The 16,571-nt window shown below is 33.9% G+C and overlaps 1 protein-coding gene across 6 annotated transcripts in view; it reads right to left on the reverse strand.

The window, feature by feature from the left end:
- Positions 1-16,571, reverse strand: part of LOC111046376 — a 104,858-nt gene that overhangs the window by 39,991 nt on the left and 48,296 nt on the right. For all 6 annotated transcript variants that reach the window (XM_039432505.1, XM_039432506.1, XM_039432510.1 and 3 more), the window contains 4 exons: positions 10,955-11,242; positions 5,723-5,851; positions 3,995-4,170; positions 1,679-1,835 (listed from right to left, as the gene is read on the reverse strand). In XM_039432505.1, the coding sequence (XP_039288439.1) occupies positions 1,679-1,835; positions 3,995-4,170; positions 5,723-5,851; positions 10,955-11,242 (750 nt within the window). The remainder of the gene's footprint in view (positions 1-1,678; positions 1,836-3,994; positions 4,171-5,722; positions 5,852-10,954; positions 11,243-16,571) is intronic.

The raw sequence follows: 16,571 nt of genomic DNA on the forward strand, positions 1-16,571 counted from the left end.
TTTTGATTCAGTTGACCATTCTATAGTATTAACAAAACTAACAAAACATGGTATTAGAGGTCTATCATTGAAACTTATGGAGACATATCTTTCAAACAGCTGCAATGTACAGAAATTGACTTAGAGGTTCAAAATGCAAGTACGAAAGTCAGATCAAATTTGAAAATTGTAAGAAAGGGTGTACCCCAGGGATCTATTCTTGGACCCCTCCTTTTATTTTTAATCTATGTAAATGATATGCCTAAAATATTGAACAGCCTAATAGTATCATATGCAGATGATACATCTCTGCTAACATGGGACAGTTGAACTGCACAGTTGGAGACATCAAATAGACAAGCTCTTGCAGAAATAACAAAATACTTCAACTCCATTGCTTTAGCTGTCAACCCTGAAAAAACCAATGTTGTGCTCTTTGAAGCTTGCAACCAATTTTCACTGGATCCAAACTGCTCTCGTATATATGAACCACTAGAAGTAAGGAAAGGTGAATTTTCTTGGTATTCACATTGATGAAAAACTGACCTGGGAAGAGCATATCAATTACATTACAAATAAAATAAATAGAAATTCCTACATTCTTAAAAGGCTATCCAAATATTCAACTGAAGATCGGCTTCTTCTGGTTTATTATGGAATCGTGTGTACTCTCATCTAGCCTATGGTATAGAGAAATGGGGAGGAGCTGCCAATAAATACATGAATAGTCTTTTTCTCGTTCAAAAAAGAATATTGAGATATATTTTCGAACTAGGATATAGAGACTCTTGTAGAACTACATTTCAAAACTATAAAATATTGACAGTTTATGCTCTCTATAAATATAAAACCATATCTTAATCCACAAAAATTCACATAAATTGACTGCTTCAAGTGACATACATAGCAAGAACACTAGAAACTCTAAATTTTATCACAGGATAAGGGTAAATAAGAAACTAACAGAGAATGATCCATTTATTAAAGGGGTAATATTTTTCAATAAATTGCCAGAGCATATCAAATCCCTGAAAGGCAACCAATTAAAATCTCAATTAAGAAAGATCTTGGGAGACAGGCCGATATATAGTATTAGTGACTACTAACATTAATCATATTACTATATGATATTGTATATTATATAATATTACTATATTAATAGTATATTCTTTATATTAATTTAATTTATAGATTCACTGTTTAACTCTCTTTTTCTTTGTACTGTATAGCGTATATGTTTCTTTTAAAAAATGTTAGAGATTAGGAAAACTGACGGTTTCAATCTTGTAATCTTGCTTGATATGGAAATAAACTGATTATTATTATTATTATTATTTATTGGTGTAGGAGCCCTACCTGTGCTGACGTCACACGAATGCACTACGGCTTTGTTTACGGAGGTAGTGCATGACTCCCGAAAGTATTAATTTAGAGATCTCTTTCAACCCTCATCTGGGGCGGTTACACAAGTCAAAAGGGATCAATGCGTAAGATAGAGTGAACAGATTCTTTGAAAACTGTACATTTTTGTAGAATTACATTTTATGTTAATTATAGCGGATTAAATGGCAAAGTTTTTTTTTTTTTCTAGAAATAGTCTTCTATCAAACTAGTATTAATAATAATAATCTTCTATTCTTAATAAATGATTAGGAATATAAATGTGGTCATGAATATAATAGTGATTACGGTACACTACCATCACTTTTGCTTTCCAGTTATCCTGATTGAACTGCTTTTCAGCTTGCAGCTGTTTGATGCTGGCCCGAAGTGCGTCGATTGTGCGCTGTGCTTCAAACAGGCGTGGCTGGCACTCTGCTTCTATTCGTTCCAGTCTCGCTAGACAATCTTCATACCTGAACATTTAGAAAATAGAGAGAATAATTACTAAATTGTAAGTCTGTGATCAGACGAAAATAAATCAAATTACAGTAATATTATGAATGAAATAACTACAAAAAGATTTTTTAATTCTGTTACCCAGTTTTCAATTAATTTATAAAACGAAAATTCAGTTGCAATAAAAATGTATCGTTGTTATAAAATACAAGAGAAATATAATATTTTATTACTCATTCCTTAGTTACTACAGATTATTGAAGAATATGCTTTGCTCAGAATGTCCACATATTGAAGTTATACACACTTTGACTGTTTCCACTATGATATTCATGTTGTATGGTAATGTAGCCCTAACCACCCCAGATGGCAGTTGAGAACTCTAATACTGAAGGGCGAGTCATAAACAACAATGTTTTTGCTTTCTATCTAACTTTCAAGGTTTATTGGCTGAACTAACTACTGGTAATTTTGACAAATAAATAGTCTGTAACAATTTATTGCACATTCTATAACTCAAGAAAACTGCCTGTAAGATTTTGCCAACTCTGATCAAAAAGTCTAAATGCTTACAAAGGTAGCGTGGGTTTTACTCATTTCTCTACTTCAAATGAATAATTAGGGACTCGGTCAATTTGGGGTTAGAAACATAAGCTAGAAAATACAATGGCACTCACCATCATTCGAAAGTATAAATCCATCACTATTGAATTTTCACTTCACTAATTACTAATACATCACTTCAACATATACTAATCCTCGGTGGAAAATGATACTTTTTAACAATTTAACCACATCAATTTTGGGCCCTCGAGGCCCGAAGTTATCTCTGGATTTTAATGTAATTCTGGTCGCGGCTTGATTGGAAATGGAGTTAGATTATGTTCCCCTTCTACCAACGAGACGACGGTCCTCGTGGAGACAGAACATAATTTCGTGGGAAGAGGGAATGCAAGTTTAAAATATTCCCAAATATCAGTGTGTTTGACATCGCTAACGGATAAATACAGTTCCGTGAGGATACCTCAACCCTGCATGAAATTGAAAACTGACTGACTTCCCGGATGCAAGTTAGCAAAATCTTGATGTGAGAAAATTATATTTCAACAGATTAATAAATCTCTCGCGATAAAAATTCACACAGAAAATTCAACTACATGAACACTAGAGACTGATTGATAAAGTCCTAATTCTAGATTATTTTGAATACACCTATCATTAAAAAAATTTTCAATGTTATCACCATTACAGTGAAAGACATTCTGTTCATAATACGACTGGAATCCACACAAAATGTTACACTGCTCAAGGATAATCAATCAACTCGCACTGGGGTGTGACAAAACAAAATTTTCCTCTCTTAGAAATAAATTACCACAAACTTAAAATAGGGTATCGGTACAGAAAAATACTCTGTAGTACCATCTTATTTGGTTATTCTAACCAAAATCCATCAAGAGAATTTATTAAAAACAACAAAATCAAATCAAATCAAATTATTTTATTCCTCACCCAAAAAACAATACAACAAATATAAATAAATTCTGTCACCCACACCATCAGAAAAATGTTTGCAATACAATAATGTTACTTACAAAGCATAATAATAATAATAATAATAATAATAATAATATAATAATAATATAATAATAATAATAATAATAATAATAATAATAATAAATAATAATAATAATAAAGCATAATAACATAAAAACTTTCTATTCTACTATTAATGTTTATTATTCTTCTAATAGTGCAAGCTGACAGGCCGTACTTAAAGGAATTAATCCTTGCATGGACCTATTACATAACCTAAATTACATATTGGTTTACTTTATTCATATAGATTATATATATATATATAAATATATTTATACTTCAGATCTTAGTTATCAATTGACAATATTACTAAATCGCCTATGAATGTTTCCAGTAAAAACTAGGATTATGAAGATGAGATGCAATCTTATGATGCAAAATCGTGTTATATCTACATTAAACGGAGAGTTTGACTATATTCGACTGTATCAATGTCTATTATCGAAAAATAAACTATGATATCCTTCCCATTAACACTTGACCGAGATAAATATTATGAGACTGAAATTTTCAAGTTGATAAATATAATGGTAATAATAAAAAATTATATTATTATTATTAATATAATGGTTGCTACCTTTCTTTCCACAACAAAGTGTCCTGTTGTAACTTTTTGATGTCGGTGATGTTTTGGCGAGTGAGAGCGTCCTTCTCGCTCCTGGCACTCTCACACTGCCTCATCGCTTCTTCCAAATGATTCACCAATATATCGTTTCTCCTTTCTGCTTCTTGTTTCTGTCGTTGCAGTATTTGCTAGAATAGAGAATAATATGGGTAAACTCCAACTCAATCGGGGCTTGGAATGACCAAGGAAGAACAATAACTCTCCTTCGACGCCAATGGAATGGAAAACATAAACTGTCAATTAATCACAATAGGACAACTCTTACCCCATTAGAATAGTTATTGTCTTAAGAAATATTCTAAACACCTACCCCCAAAACCAACGCTCTGGCGTTGAAAATTGAAATTGATCTCACTTTTATTGTTGAAACTCTGTTTACGTTAATTGATATTGATAGACATATACGTATCGCATATATAGGTATATAGATATTTTTCAACTAGAATATCGTTGAAAAAATTTTTTTTTCACATTATTCTACTGGAATCGTGTATAACTTCATTTACACAGATCGATAATCCAAGTAATACCTGTCTAGCTAGAACAAAAATACATGTGTTTAATTGTACTAGTGTTTAATTAAGCGTAATTAAGTTTTTGCGTGTTGTGATCTTGTGAATAAGTTTGATAAGAATGAATTGAGTTTTTTTGGAGTAATTTTTACATGTCTGATAACCTGATACGAGTTAACAAATCAATATATACTAACATAATTTTTTGTGTGAAACTCAACATTTGATTGGAGGGTTTGGTTTTTATCACACGACCGGCATATCATTTGCTTCGCAATTAGAATGTACATCAATAAAATCATATTTATTCAAGCCTTCACTGCATCTTGAACCATTTTGCTGAACACCACGTTGCTACAGAGTATAGAATGTCTAATAGTTGACAATTATAACGTCGATGGAAATAGACATCCCCCAATGAAAATAATAATTATCAGTATGGAATTAAGTCACTAAATATAAACGGTAATAACGCTTCATTCCACAAGGATCTGGAATATGATAAATCTACCTGCGAAAGGGCAACTACCTCCCAGTTGTATTGTTCTCCCTTGAACGTTCTAAGCCACCATTGAATGTCATTAGTAAGTACTAAGTACTAAGAACTAAGTAGCCTACTGTAGACAGACTGTAGATAGTATATACATTTGTAGTACTATAAATGAATGAAAACTTTAAAAGTTTCATTAAATTAATATAAATATCAGAAATCAAAATCAATGGAAGATTATTTTTCTTTGTATTGATGAAGGAATAAAATTTTGGTTTGATTTGGATGAGAGATTGTGATGGCTTTCTTCAAATGGTTTTTTGAAGGAAATTAAGGATGGTTTTTGAAGGTTTTATTGCGATGCTAATCAACAGCTTCAAGAACTAAAATAACAAAGTACAATGCGACCAGTATTTGAAAATCAGGATTTCAAATGATTAATCGAACTGAATACAAATATTTGATATGCCAATTGTAAATATATTTGCACATCAAATATTACTCATTGAAAATTTTAATGAGAATCCAAATTACCATAAATTATACAGAATCAAACACCGTATAATATTAACGGTAACACCGAACAGATGTAACGAGAGTTTTTATTAGAATAGTTCGATACGACATTAATATAACTTATTGGAATACTGATTGAATAGAGCCCATAAAATAAATTACCATTTGCTCAGGTTTTGCTTCAAAAGATGTTTTCCTGTTCTCAGCAACACCAACGCTATTTTGTTCTGGGTTTGAATCATCACGCAATCGAGACAACTCCTCCAAAGCATCTGCTTTTTCCATTGCCAACTGCAAACAAAAAAGCAAGTGAAAATCTCAAAAGATAATCATAATTATTATTCTGAACAGTTTCTGATCTCTTCATAGTTTGCAGTACTTTCAAGTTTATAGTTCGTTGGATGGAGTTTACAAGAGATTGATAATGGTGTAACCATGGAATCTAGTTTCTCATCGAATAAGTGGTTCTAACAATTCCAAGCCATTATATTAAAAACACATATAAGTCATACAGGATTCTCTTGATAGATTTTGAAACATTCTTTATTTTCTATTTTTACAATAATACTCATCATTAAAGTGATTGAGAGAAAAAATAAGATTAATCTTGCGTTGAAAATAAAACTGAAAAAATATTTATTTTGCGGGTTCAACCACTCAACCACTCGACATTACAGATACAATCAAATAAATAGTATAATTTACTACAATAAATAGAAATGCACTGGTAACACCCTGGGTTGGAGAACTCGCTCATGAACTGTTATATTGATCTCAGAAATCCGCAACATGGAATTATACTGGGTTAGTGAGAATTATGGAAACAGTTAAATATTTATTTTACAAGAATAATTTGACAGTATCATGGGGATCCTATTCGAATTGAAAAAAACTACTTTTCTGTCGCTTCTAAACGTTTGTCTGCCATCTTGGATCCGTGTCATATGAATCCAAATTCATTTCGAATCCAGCTTAATTGCAAGCCAGTAGGTGGTGAAAGCGAGAAAGAGAAATAATTGAAATTATGTTTTCAATTGTCAAAAGTAGTCGGAAGATCGTATTTTGGTCTCCAAGGAATTTTAAAGTTAGGAGAGCGTCTGCATGGTATGCATTGTATACCAAATTGTATGCTAAAAGCTGGGAATTTACGAGATATTTGACTAAATTATTTCAAATGTAAGCAGCTGATTGCCTCTAGAAAGGCTGTAATGAAACACTGCTTGGATTATTCGAGGCAAGGTTGTCATTCTCATTGACCGAGCGAAGTGAGTTCTAAGATTCAAGTCGACGGTTTGGCATTTCTCTTAATGTTTAAATGTTCATATATTGCGCAATTACGGTGAATCGCGGTAATAGATTTTCATGAAATTTGACTGGAATGTTCCTTTTTTAATTGCGCGTCGACGTATATACAAGGTTTTTGGAAATTTTGCATTTCAAGGATAATATAAAAGGAAAAAGGAGCCTCCTTCATACGCCAATATTAGAGTAAAAATCAGACTATAGAATTATTCATCATAAATCAGCTGACAAGTGATTACACAGATGTGTGGAGAAGCCAGTCTATTGCTGTATTTCCATTTTAAGGTCTATAGTTTCAATCAGGTACTTGTGGATGAGAATACTGCGTGAGGTCTACTGTTCACAGAACTACTAGTCATAATCATGTGCGGCTTGCAGTTGCTGAATTTTTCAATCGTTCTGTATTTTGTTTTTGTTGATCCCAGCTATTGATAGCCTATGGTGGCACACCATTCAGCCGCTATCCTTGACTTTGAAACTCCTAAAAGGCCAAAATACGCTCTTCCGAGTACGTTTGACAATTAGAATAGTTATTTGTGCAACTAGTGCGCAAAGTGACAATTTGCTGCACCGAAAGAAACGTTTACGCACGAGCCGTAGGCAAGGGCGGAATGGTTTCTTGAGTGCAGCAGAGGAACTTTGCGCACGTATTTCACATTAGATTTTTCCTACAGTTACAGTTGAATATGAGAAGTGGTTGATTATGGGTAAAATGATGGCTGAAATCCATCAAATGTTTGTCTGTATAATTTTGATAATTTATAGCTTCAATTTGTTATACAGCTTTAATTTATTTTAAACTTGATAATCCAATTGAAAATTAATAATCGATAATTTATTAAAATTAAATTTAAATTAATCCAATTAATTTGAAAATTTTAATAATTTTGAGTAAATCTTAATTTCTAAATAATTTTTCAACCAATCAATTTATGAATGAAAAAAATATTATTTGAAATAATGAATAATTAATAATATTCAAAAATTTAATGAGTTCTCATTTTTTTTATTTGAAATTCAGAAAAAATATGTATAGAGCAAATTCACATTCAAAATACACGCCAACAATGTCAACAGCTGATTGGGATGGCTGCAAGATAATACGCAAAGTATTAAGAGTACGCAAAGTAATACTTTGCGCACTAGTGCGGAAAAGTGATTCTTTGCGTTCTGTAATCAGTGCAGGAATGATCACTTTTCAAGGTAACTGTAGGAAAAAATAATTTCAATTATTTCTGAGAAACTTTCTCGCTTTCACCACCTACTTATGAAACAAAAAAGTTTCTAGCATGTCGAAAATTTCACATTTTCTGCTCAAAATGTCTCGACATTGAAGAACATAATCATTAATTAAAAATAACTATAGGTTGAATAAAAATGATCAAGACACCAATAGAAAGGAGACATTCTCCCCGTTAATTTGATATAAAATTATTACGCATTATGACCCCCCATGATTCTGAGAGAAGTGATATTCAAAAGAAAAACAAATTTTTGCGATGTTTGCAATTTTATCATAAAAGTTAAATTTCCTTTCAATCATTCAACCCTGGATCTTTTCTAGCACTAATAGGATATCGGGGATGATATTCTACATCCAATTCTGACGTTAAATTTGAAATTTGAGAAAGTTGCAATTTTACACGAATTAGGAACCTTGTAATTTCTTCGGTTGGAGGGCTAAGTCTCAACTTATTTTCCACAAACTATAGAGAAGTAGACCTTAAGTTAGGAGCCGGGCGAAGTTCAGTGAGATTGCTTATTTTATGAAAATGTTCATGTTTTATTTATTTGAGATAAGATGTTTGCAATTAAATTAATTTCATTTTATTTGTATTCCTTTCTCTGAGTTGTTACTGTAAGAAGAATGCTATTGTTGGTTTCCCCAACTTTCCAGCTGGCGATTGTTTAATCAAGCCGTAAATGTGTGTTTGAAGATATTGTATTGTATTAACTTGAATAATAAAGCATTTTTTCTATTCTATATTCTATAATGTCTATGTGCGCCACAAATATTATGGTATGCTGAAATCAAAATGTTGATATCAATTCCTAATTATGTGATTAAGACAACAAATCCTTCAATATAATCACCAATGAATGGTTTAATATACTCAACTACATAAAGAGAAGTGGACCTTTGGTTAGGAGCTGGGCAAAGTTCAATGAGATAGCTCTTATTTGATGAAAATTATTCATTTATTTGAGATAAGATATTAGTAATTGAGTTAATTTCCTTTTATTTGTATTTCTTTCTCTAAGTTGTTACCATTGCGTTATGTTTGCTTTTTGCTAAGTATTATAGAAATGTATTTGAATGAAACTAGGAATAGGCCTATAGCTAGGTGTAGTTTGGCTCCTATAATGTACATTCTTCTTCCCGTCTCCCATCCAATAATGTTCATATGTTAACATTTTCATCTAGGGAGAGCACTTTTCCGGATACTAAATTCTATGACAGTGACGAGACTGTATTAATTTATCAATCCAGTTCTATCCAGCAAGCAATTTTTGTTTGTATGATGAATCTCAAAAAACGATAACGTTTTTGATTAAATTTGGATTATAAATATCTCGCAAAAGTAATCTATCTCATAATTCCCGTAGCGAAGCACGGGTGCCCTGCTAGTCTATATATATAAATCTATAATATAATAAAGGAAAGAATCGGCTAATACATGTAAATAGGAAATTCACGAATGGCGGATCATCAAGTCTTAACTACTCAACTGATTAACTTGAAATTTTGCATATAGATAATTAATTCACCGAGGATGGTTATAGGCCTATTTTCAATTCTTCAAGATTTCAGTAGGTCAAGTTTTCAGTTTGCCAAGTTTTTAATTATACCCTTGCGGAGCACGGGTTACCTGCTAGTCATGAATAATTCTTCAGTCTAATTTTTACGGTAATATTTGCAAATAAAGGAGGCTCATTTTCTTTTTATATTATCCTAAAAATGCAAAATTTGAAAAACCTTATCACAACCAATGTGACGTCGACGCGTAATTCAAAAAGGAACATACCTGTCAAATTTCATAAAAATCTTTTGCCGCGTTTCGCCGTAAATGCGGAACATGAATGTAAATATAGAAACATTAATACACTAGTGTCCCACTGGGTTTGAGAACTCGCTCAAGAACTGTTGTATTGTAATCTTTGAAACCCGCAAATTTTAATTATAGAGTTGGTGAAAATATGATGGATACAGCTAAATATTTTTTCTACAAGAATAATATTTGACAGTGGGTTTCATTTGGGTTCTTATTTCAAATGAAAAATTGCTCTTCAAAAATTAGTCTTTCGATTCAGCATCTTTGTCCCTCATATGAATCCAAATTCATTATACATGATTTCGATACAGCGTTGCAAGAGAAAATGAATGACGAAAAACGCAAATTGATATATCAACCTGTATCAGTTTTTTTATGTAAAAGTTGTAAATATTATGTTGGATATTAACCAGCTGAAATCTTGTGTCAGTACATGAAGTCTGTCTATGTGATAGCTTCAGAATAGCCTCAGCTGATGTTATGGATGAATGAATGGGAAAACTGATGTAATTGCATGCAATGAATTCTTCAGCTGACTGAATGATAAATCACAAAAAAACTTTTTCTTATGCACTTTCAGTGTTATTTCTATATCCTGAAAATGGACGAAGGAGTGAGTCAATTTTGTTGTTCAACGAACCTGACCTGTAAAAAAGGTTCGAAGAATACGTGCTCAAAATTTGAAGCTGATTGATCAAATTGTTAAAACGTTATTGTAGAACATACAAACCCAAAGATTGACAATGACTCGCTAACGCTCGTTCAATTGTATAGTATAGTACTGAAAATTAAACATAGTTGAAAACTATAATAATAAGTATTTATAATTAAAAATGTAACTATACAATATATAACAACTATACAATATTATTCATAACTGTATACATTAGTTGAAACAATCGTTGTGTTAATTTTCTCCCGAATTTAAATAAAATTATAAAGTAAAAATAGGTAAATATGTTTTATCACTAAATCAGATTGAACACAATTCAAAGTCCAAAAATATTATATTTTGAATTGACATGACGTGTTAGGATACCTTATCGCAGAGCTGCCTCAAGTGCTTGAGTTCGACCTCGGCACTAGTGAGTGAGTGTCGCAGCGTTTGCAGCTCGTCGATGACGGCCGAGTAGCGCTGCTCCATGCGTTGCGCCTGCGTCTGCAGGATGTGCACTGCGTCCTGGCGAGCGGAGAGCGCCTGCCTTGCGTCGGCCAACTCGTACAGAAGTCGCTCCTCTCGCTCGCTCAAAGCCGCCACTGTCTCCTCCAGCGATGTCTTCTCTGCGGTCGCTTGTCGCAGGTGTTCTTTCAACAGCTTCTGGTGGCTCTAAAAACAATAGTTATATATACAGTCGAACCTCTATATAACGAAGTCGATTATCCCGAGAAAAAATTCGCTGCCGAGAGGTATTCGTTATTGAGAGGTTCTGTCAAGGGAACTATCATAATCATATGGATCTTATAATATCGTATCACGGCGGTAAATAAAGGTAGGGTAGGGTACCTATTAGGCCAATATTAATATGGAAATTTGAAAATTCATGCTGTCGATAAAAAACATGTTTTTTGAATATTTGTAGAACGTAATAAATAAGTAAACTCACCAATTTATTTCCAGAAAGCTTGATTTGTTCTATTAGTAGAGTTTAATCGAAGTACATATTCTGTAGCAATATTTTTCAACTTTTTACACTACTATTAGATGGAACGCAAAATACGGTTATTTTGTCAATATCTTCACTATAAATACTATAATAACCCAAATTTCCTATTTTTTTGTTTTATATTTGAAAAGTGAGTAATATCGGTTGAATTTTGCATTTGAATAAAACATAATGTTTGATAAACGACTCACATTTATTCAAACAGTCGGACATGTCTAGTACACTATTTTTCAGTTTAAATCCTTGCCTGATACTTTTGAAAGCCTCTAGAACTTCTTGACCTGACGGATTCTTCTCCTCAGGTTCGTCACAGTCATCATCATCATCATCATCATAGTCAGTTCAAAGAATTGAAATGTGTGACAAAAGCAAGAATGGGAAAAAAGTCCAGTTGTTCACCTGCCTTGTATATAATAATGAGCCCATCGACAAAAGACAGAAGGCAGAGAAGAATGGCGCAAATTGATACGGAGAGCCCACCCCAAATTACAAAATGATGAAACAATGGGAAAATGATGATGAAACATTTTATGAACTAATAAGAATATTAAAGGGAATTGGATAAAATATTAATTTTATTTCAACTTGAAAGCTCTTGGAATTCAATTTCCAGTAACTTGCATTCAATTTCCGAAATGTGTTTCACCCTCTATTGACTGTCTACCACTCTATCTTCTTCCTTCTCCTACCTGAATTTCCATTATTTTTAGTCTATTGACCTTTCCGCTGAAACTAAAGAATTCCTTGAAAATGACCGTCTGCTTCCTATACACACTACACTTTGTATGTTGAAGTCAAGAGAAAATTTTGTTGTTGAGAGGTCCGAAATTCGTTAAATAGAGGTAAATAAGCAGCAAAAACTCTAAAATGTCATGGGACCAGATAAAAATTAGTTGTGTAGAAGATTTCGTTAAGTGGAGGTTCGACTATATATATATATATAGCACCCTTTAAAGTGTTTTAAGAAGTATATAACTTCTTACTTAAGTTATATATAGATACTTCTTACTTTATATATATAATAAGTATATTATTTATATATATATATAATATATATATATATATATATATATATATATATATATAATATAAATATCCTCAACCGAGCAGACTGCAGTTTGAAATCAAATGGTCGAGTGCACACGATTTGACCCATTGATTTCAAACTGCAGTCTGCTCGGTTGAGGAAGGAAACTCAGTTTCCGAAAATTTCCCCCATTTCTAACTTACAGTCTGCTGTACGTTTGTAACTTACAGTCTGCTCGGTTGAGGAAGGAAACTCAGTTTTCGGAAAATTTTCGGAAACTGAGTTTCCTTCCTCAACCGAGCAGACTGCAGTTTGAAATCAAATGGTCGTGTGCACTCGACCATTTGATTTCAAACTGCAGTCTGCTCGGTTGAGGATATTTATATTATATATATATATATATATATATATATATATATATATAGAGCACATAACAGAAAACACTTTAAAGTTTGTAATATAAATTAAAACAGGAGACACAAGACATAAATAGATTGAAAACACTTAAAAACTTACATTATAAACGGAAATTTTCGGGAACTGTGTTCCCTTTCTCAACCGAGCAGAGAGAGTGGTACAGTTTGAAATCCAACGGTTACGGCCACAGAGCAGGGAGAGTCAATTGTAGCAGTAGAAACCACAGATTACGCGGTGCAGACGGATGGAGAGAAAAAGGGTACAGAGTCAGGGGATATTATTGGGGTATTTAGGGGGTGGTTACAAACGGGAGATTCAAGATTTGAGTGGGTTATGAATAAGGAAATGTGTAGCTTATGAATTGATAGAAAAGAGGAGATTTAAAATTAGAAATCAAAAAAGAATTAGACTAAAATTGGAGAAAGGAATTGTAGAATTGAACTTGAATTAAATTTATTTTTTATTTTTATTGAGAATTTAATTTATATTTGATAGCTGTGAAATTTATTATGCTATGATGAAATTTAATTGAACAGTAGGTGTAGAGTTGATAGCTATGGTACTATTGCTGTCTGTTGAGACCAGGACTGGAAGCAGCTCCAAGCACCCAAATAAAAGCCAATTCTTTCGTCTTGAAGTCTATGGAGGGGGCTGTGGGAGGGAGGGTGGAAAGGACTTTGACTTTGAAGCATCTCAAAGTTCTTGTTGTGCTCAGAGCCATGGGTAGGGAAGTATTATTTTTAAAGGAAGCCCTGTGATTGTTGATCTGGAGGTTTAAGGCAGTGGTGGTTTCACCTATGTAGAAGGCAGGACAGAAGTTGCAGGAAATGGATTTGGTGGGTGTAGTTGGTGATAGGACTGGTAAAGGAGATGGAAGAATCAGTGATGGGACAGGTTTTACAGCGGGGGCGTTTGCAAGGTAGGGTGGAGTTGGGATTTCATCGGAGGTGAGTGATTTGTTTTTACTGAAAATTTTCTTGAGGTTGAAATTTCCTTCCAACTGACCAACAACTCCTTCTTGTTACCATTGATGTAGCTTCCCTCTACACTTCCATCCCCCATTCTGAAGGCTTAAAATCCCTTGAGCATTTCCTTTCCTCACGACCCACACTCTCCACCCCTTCAACCACCTTCCTAGTAAACCTTGCCAAACTGGTGCTCACAAGCAATGCCTTCAGGTTTGTTGAAGATAAATATTATATTCAAACCCAGGATACTACCCTGGGCACCGGATGGCACCATCCTATGCAAACATATTCATGGGCCTCCTTGAACAGGATTTCCTTTCCAAACAAACCCTATCCCCTCTGATATGGCTCCGTTTCATTGACGACATATTCCTCATATGGCCTCATGGACATGATACCCTCTCCCACTTCCTCAATCAACTCCAACTCCAACTACTCTGTCTCCTTCACCTGGAATATTTCTGAATCCTCCATCAACTTCCTAGATGTCAATGTAATCCTTTCCAACTCCAATACCTTATCCACCAATACTTTCACCAAATCCACCCACACTCAACAGTTCCTGAACTTTGAGAGTTGCCACCCCTACCAGATCAAAAGATCCCTCCCACGTTCCCTCTCAATCCGAGGCCAAAAAATTTGCAGTGATCCATACCATCTTGACCAGTACCTCAAAAAACTCCACCAATCCCTCCTGAAATGTAACTATCCTGAAAGGTTGTTACAGAAACAAATCTCCTCCAAAACTGGCACTAATCCAACCACAAAAAATTCCCAAATCCCACAAACTCCAAAACCACCTACCACCTACTTCCCTGGAATCAAAAACCTCAAACCTGTCCTTAAAGATCTGTTCCATATCGTCTCCTCCAATCCCTCTACCAAACACCTTTTCCAATAATCACCCACCCTCATTTATGAGCAACCTCCCAACCTCAAGAAAATTTTCAGTAAAAACAAATAACTCACCTCTGATGAAATCCCAACTCCACCTGGTACCCTACCTTGCAAACGCCCCCACTGTAAAACCTGTCCTATCACTGATTCTTCCATCTCCAACTACACCCACCAAATCCATTTCCTGCAACTTCTGTCCTGCCTTCTACATAGGTGAAACCACCACTGCCCCGAACCTCCGTTTGTAACCGCCCCCTAAATACCCCCATAATATCCCCTGAATCTGTACACCTGTTCTCTCCATCACCGCATAATCTGTGGTCTCTACTGCTACAATTGACTCTCCATGCTCTGTGGTCATAACCGTTGGATTTCAAACTGTACCACCCTCTGCTCGGTTGAGAAAGGGAACTCAGTTACCGAAAATTTATGTTTATAATATGTTTTAAGTGTTTTCTATCTATTTATGACTTGTGTCTCCACAAGTAAACTTACATTACAAACGGAAATTTACGGGAACTGAGTTCCCTTTATACATACATATATATATAATGTCCCTTATCCCTTCCCTTATCCCTTATCCCATATATCCCTTTATCCCTATAAATATATAAATAATATATACAGTGAAATTACAGCTTTTCTCAACGAGGGAAAAGTTTGATGCCCGAGACAAAGCCGAGGTGGCTCTAAAAACAATATTAGTACATTCAAATAGGTAGTAGTTTTTCAGGAAACAGCCCCGAAAGATTTTTTCTTGATGGTTCTATATGTATTTTTGGGCGCTGAATTCGAATCTGAAATTTGCTGACACGCCAAAGGGCACCTTCACCCCCAAAAACCCACAAAATTACGTAGTTTTTGAATTTTTCCATTTTATCTCTAAACCCTTGAGTTTTTCGTGAAAAGCATTCTCTACAAAATTAAAGATAATAGAATTTCCAATAAATTGAGTGGTCGCGCAGGACTATCGGTTTTTGGTTCTGGAGCTATGCATTTTCAAAAAAGGGGTATTTTTCAAAATTATGCAAACCTACCACTTCTACCCTATACAACTTGGAGCTTTTTCTAGTAATGATAAAAACCCATCACGTGAAAGAACAATCAATTCTAAACAGGATTCCTTAGGAATTTTTGAATTTAGTAGAGGGAGGAGGGGGAATACATCCAAAAATAGAAAAGCATGTCCTACATCCAAAATAAATTTTTTTCATTATAATACCTTTTCAAGACCTTCCTAACAAAAAAGAACATATTTTAGCTGAAATCATCTTACGAGGGTTACGTTCTATGAGAAGGTACCCCTTTTTTGAAAGTTCGTAGCTCCGGAACCAAAAATGTAGAGTCCTGCGAAACTCAATTTATTGGAAATTCTATTATCTTCAATTTTGTAGAGAATACTTTTCACGAAGAACTCAAGGTTTTCAAGATTAAATAGAAAAATTAAAAAAAAATCTGAGATTTTGGGGGTGAAGCCACCCTCTGGCGTGTCAGAAAATTAAGATACGAATTCAGCGCCCCAAAATGCATATAGAACCGTCGAGAGAAATGATTACGGGGCTGTTTCCTGAAATACGACCATTTGACTGGACGGTGGCATGCCAATTGACAGAATCCCAAACGACCAAAACGCTATATTATCCCTAACGGCCAAAAACTACTTTTTTCCATTCAACAGGATTA

The sequence above is a fragment of the Nilaparvata lugens genome, chromosome 7, assembly GCF_014356525.2.
Source record: "Nilaparvata lugens isolate BPH chromosome 7, ASM1435652v1, whole genome shotgun sequence".
NCBI lineage: Eukaryota > Metazoa > Arthropoda > Insecta > Hemiptera > Delphacidae > Nilaparvata > Nilaparvata lugens.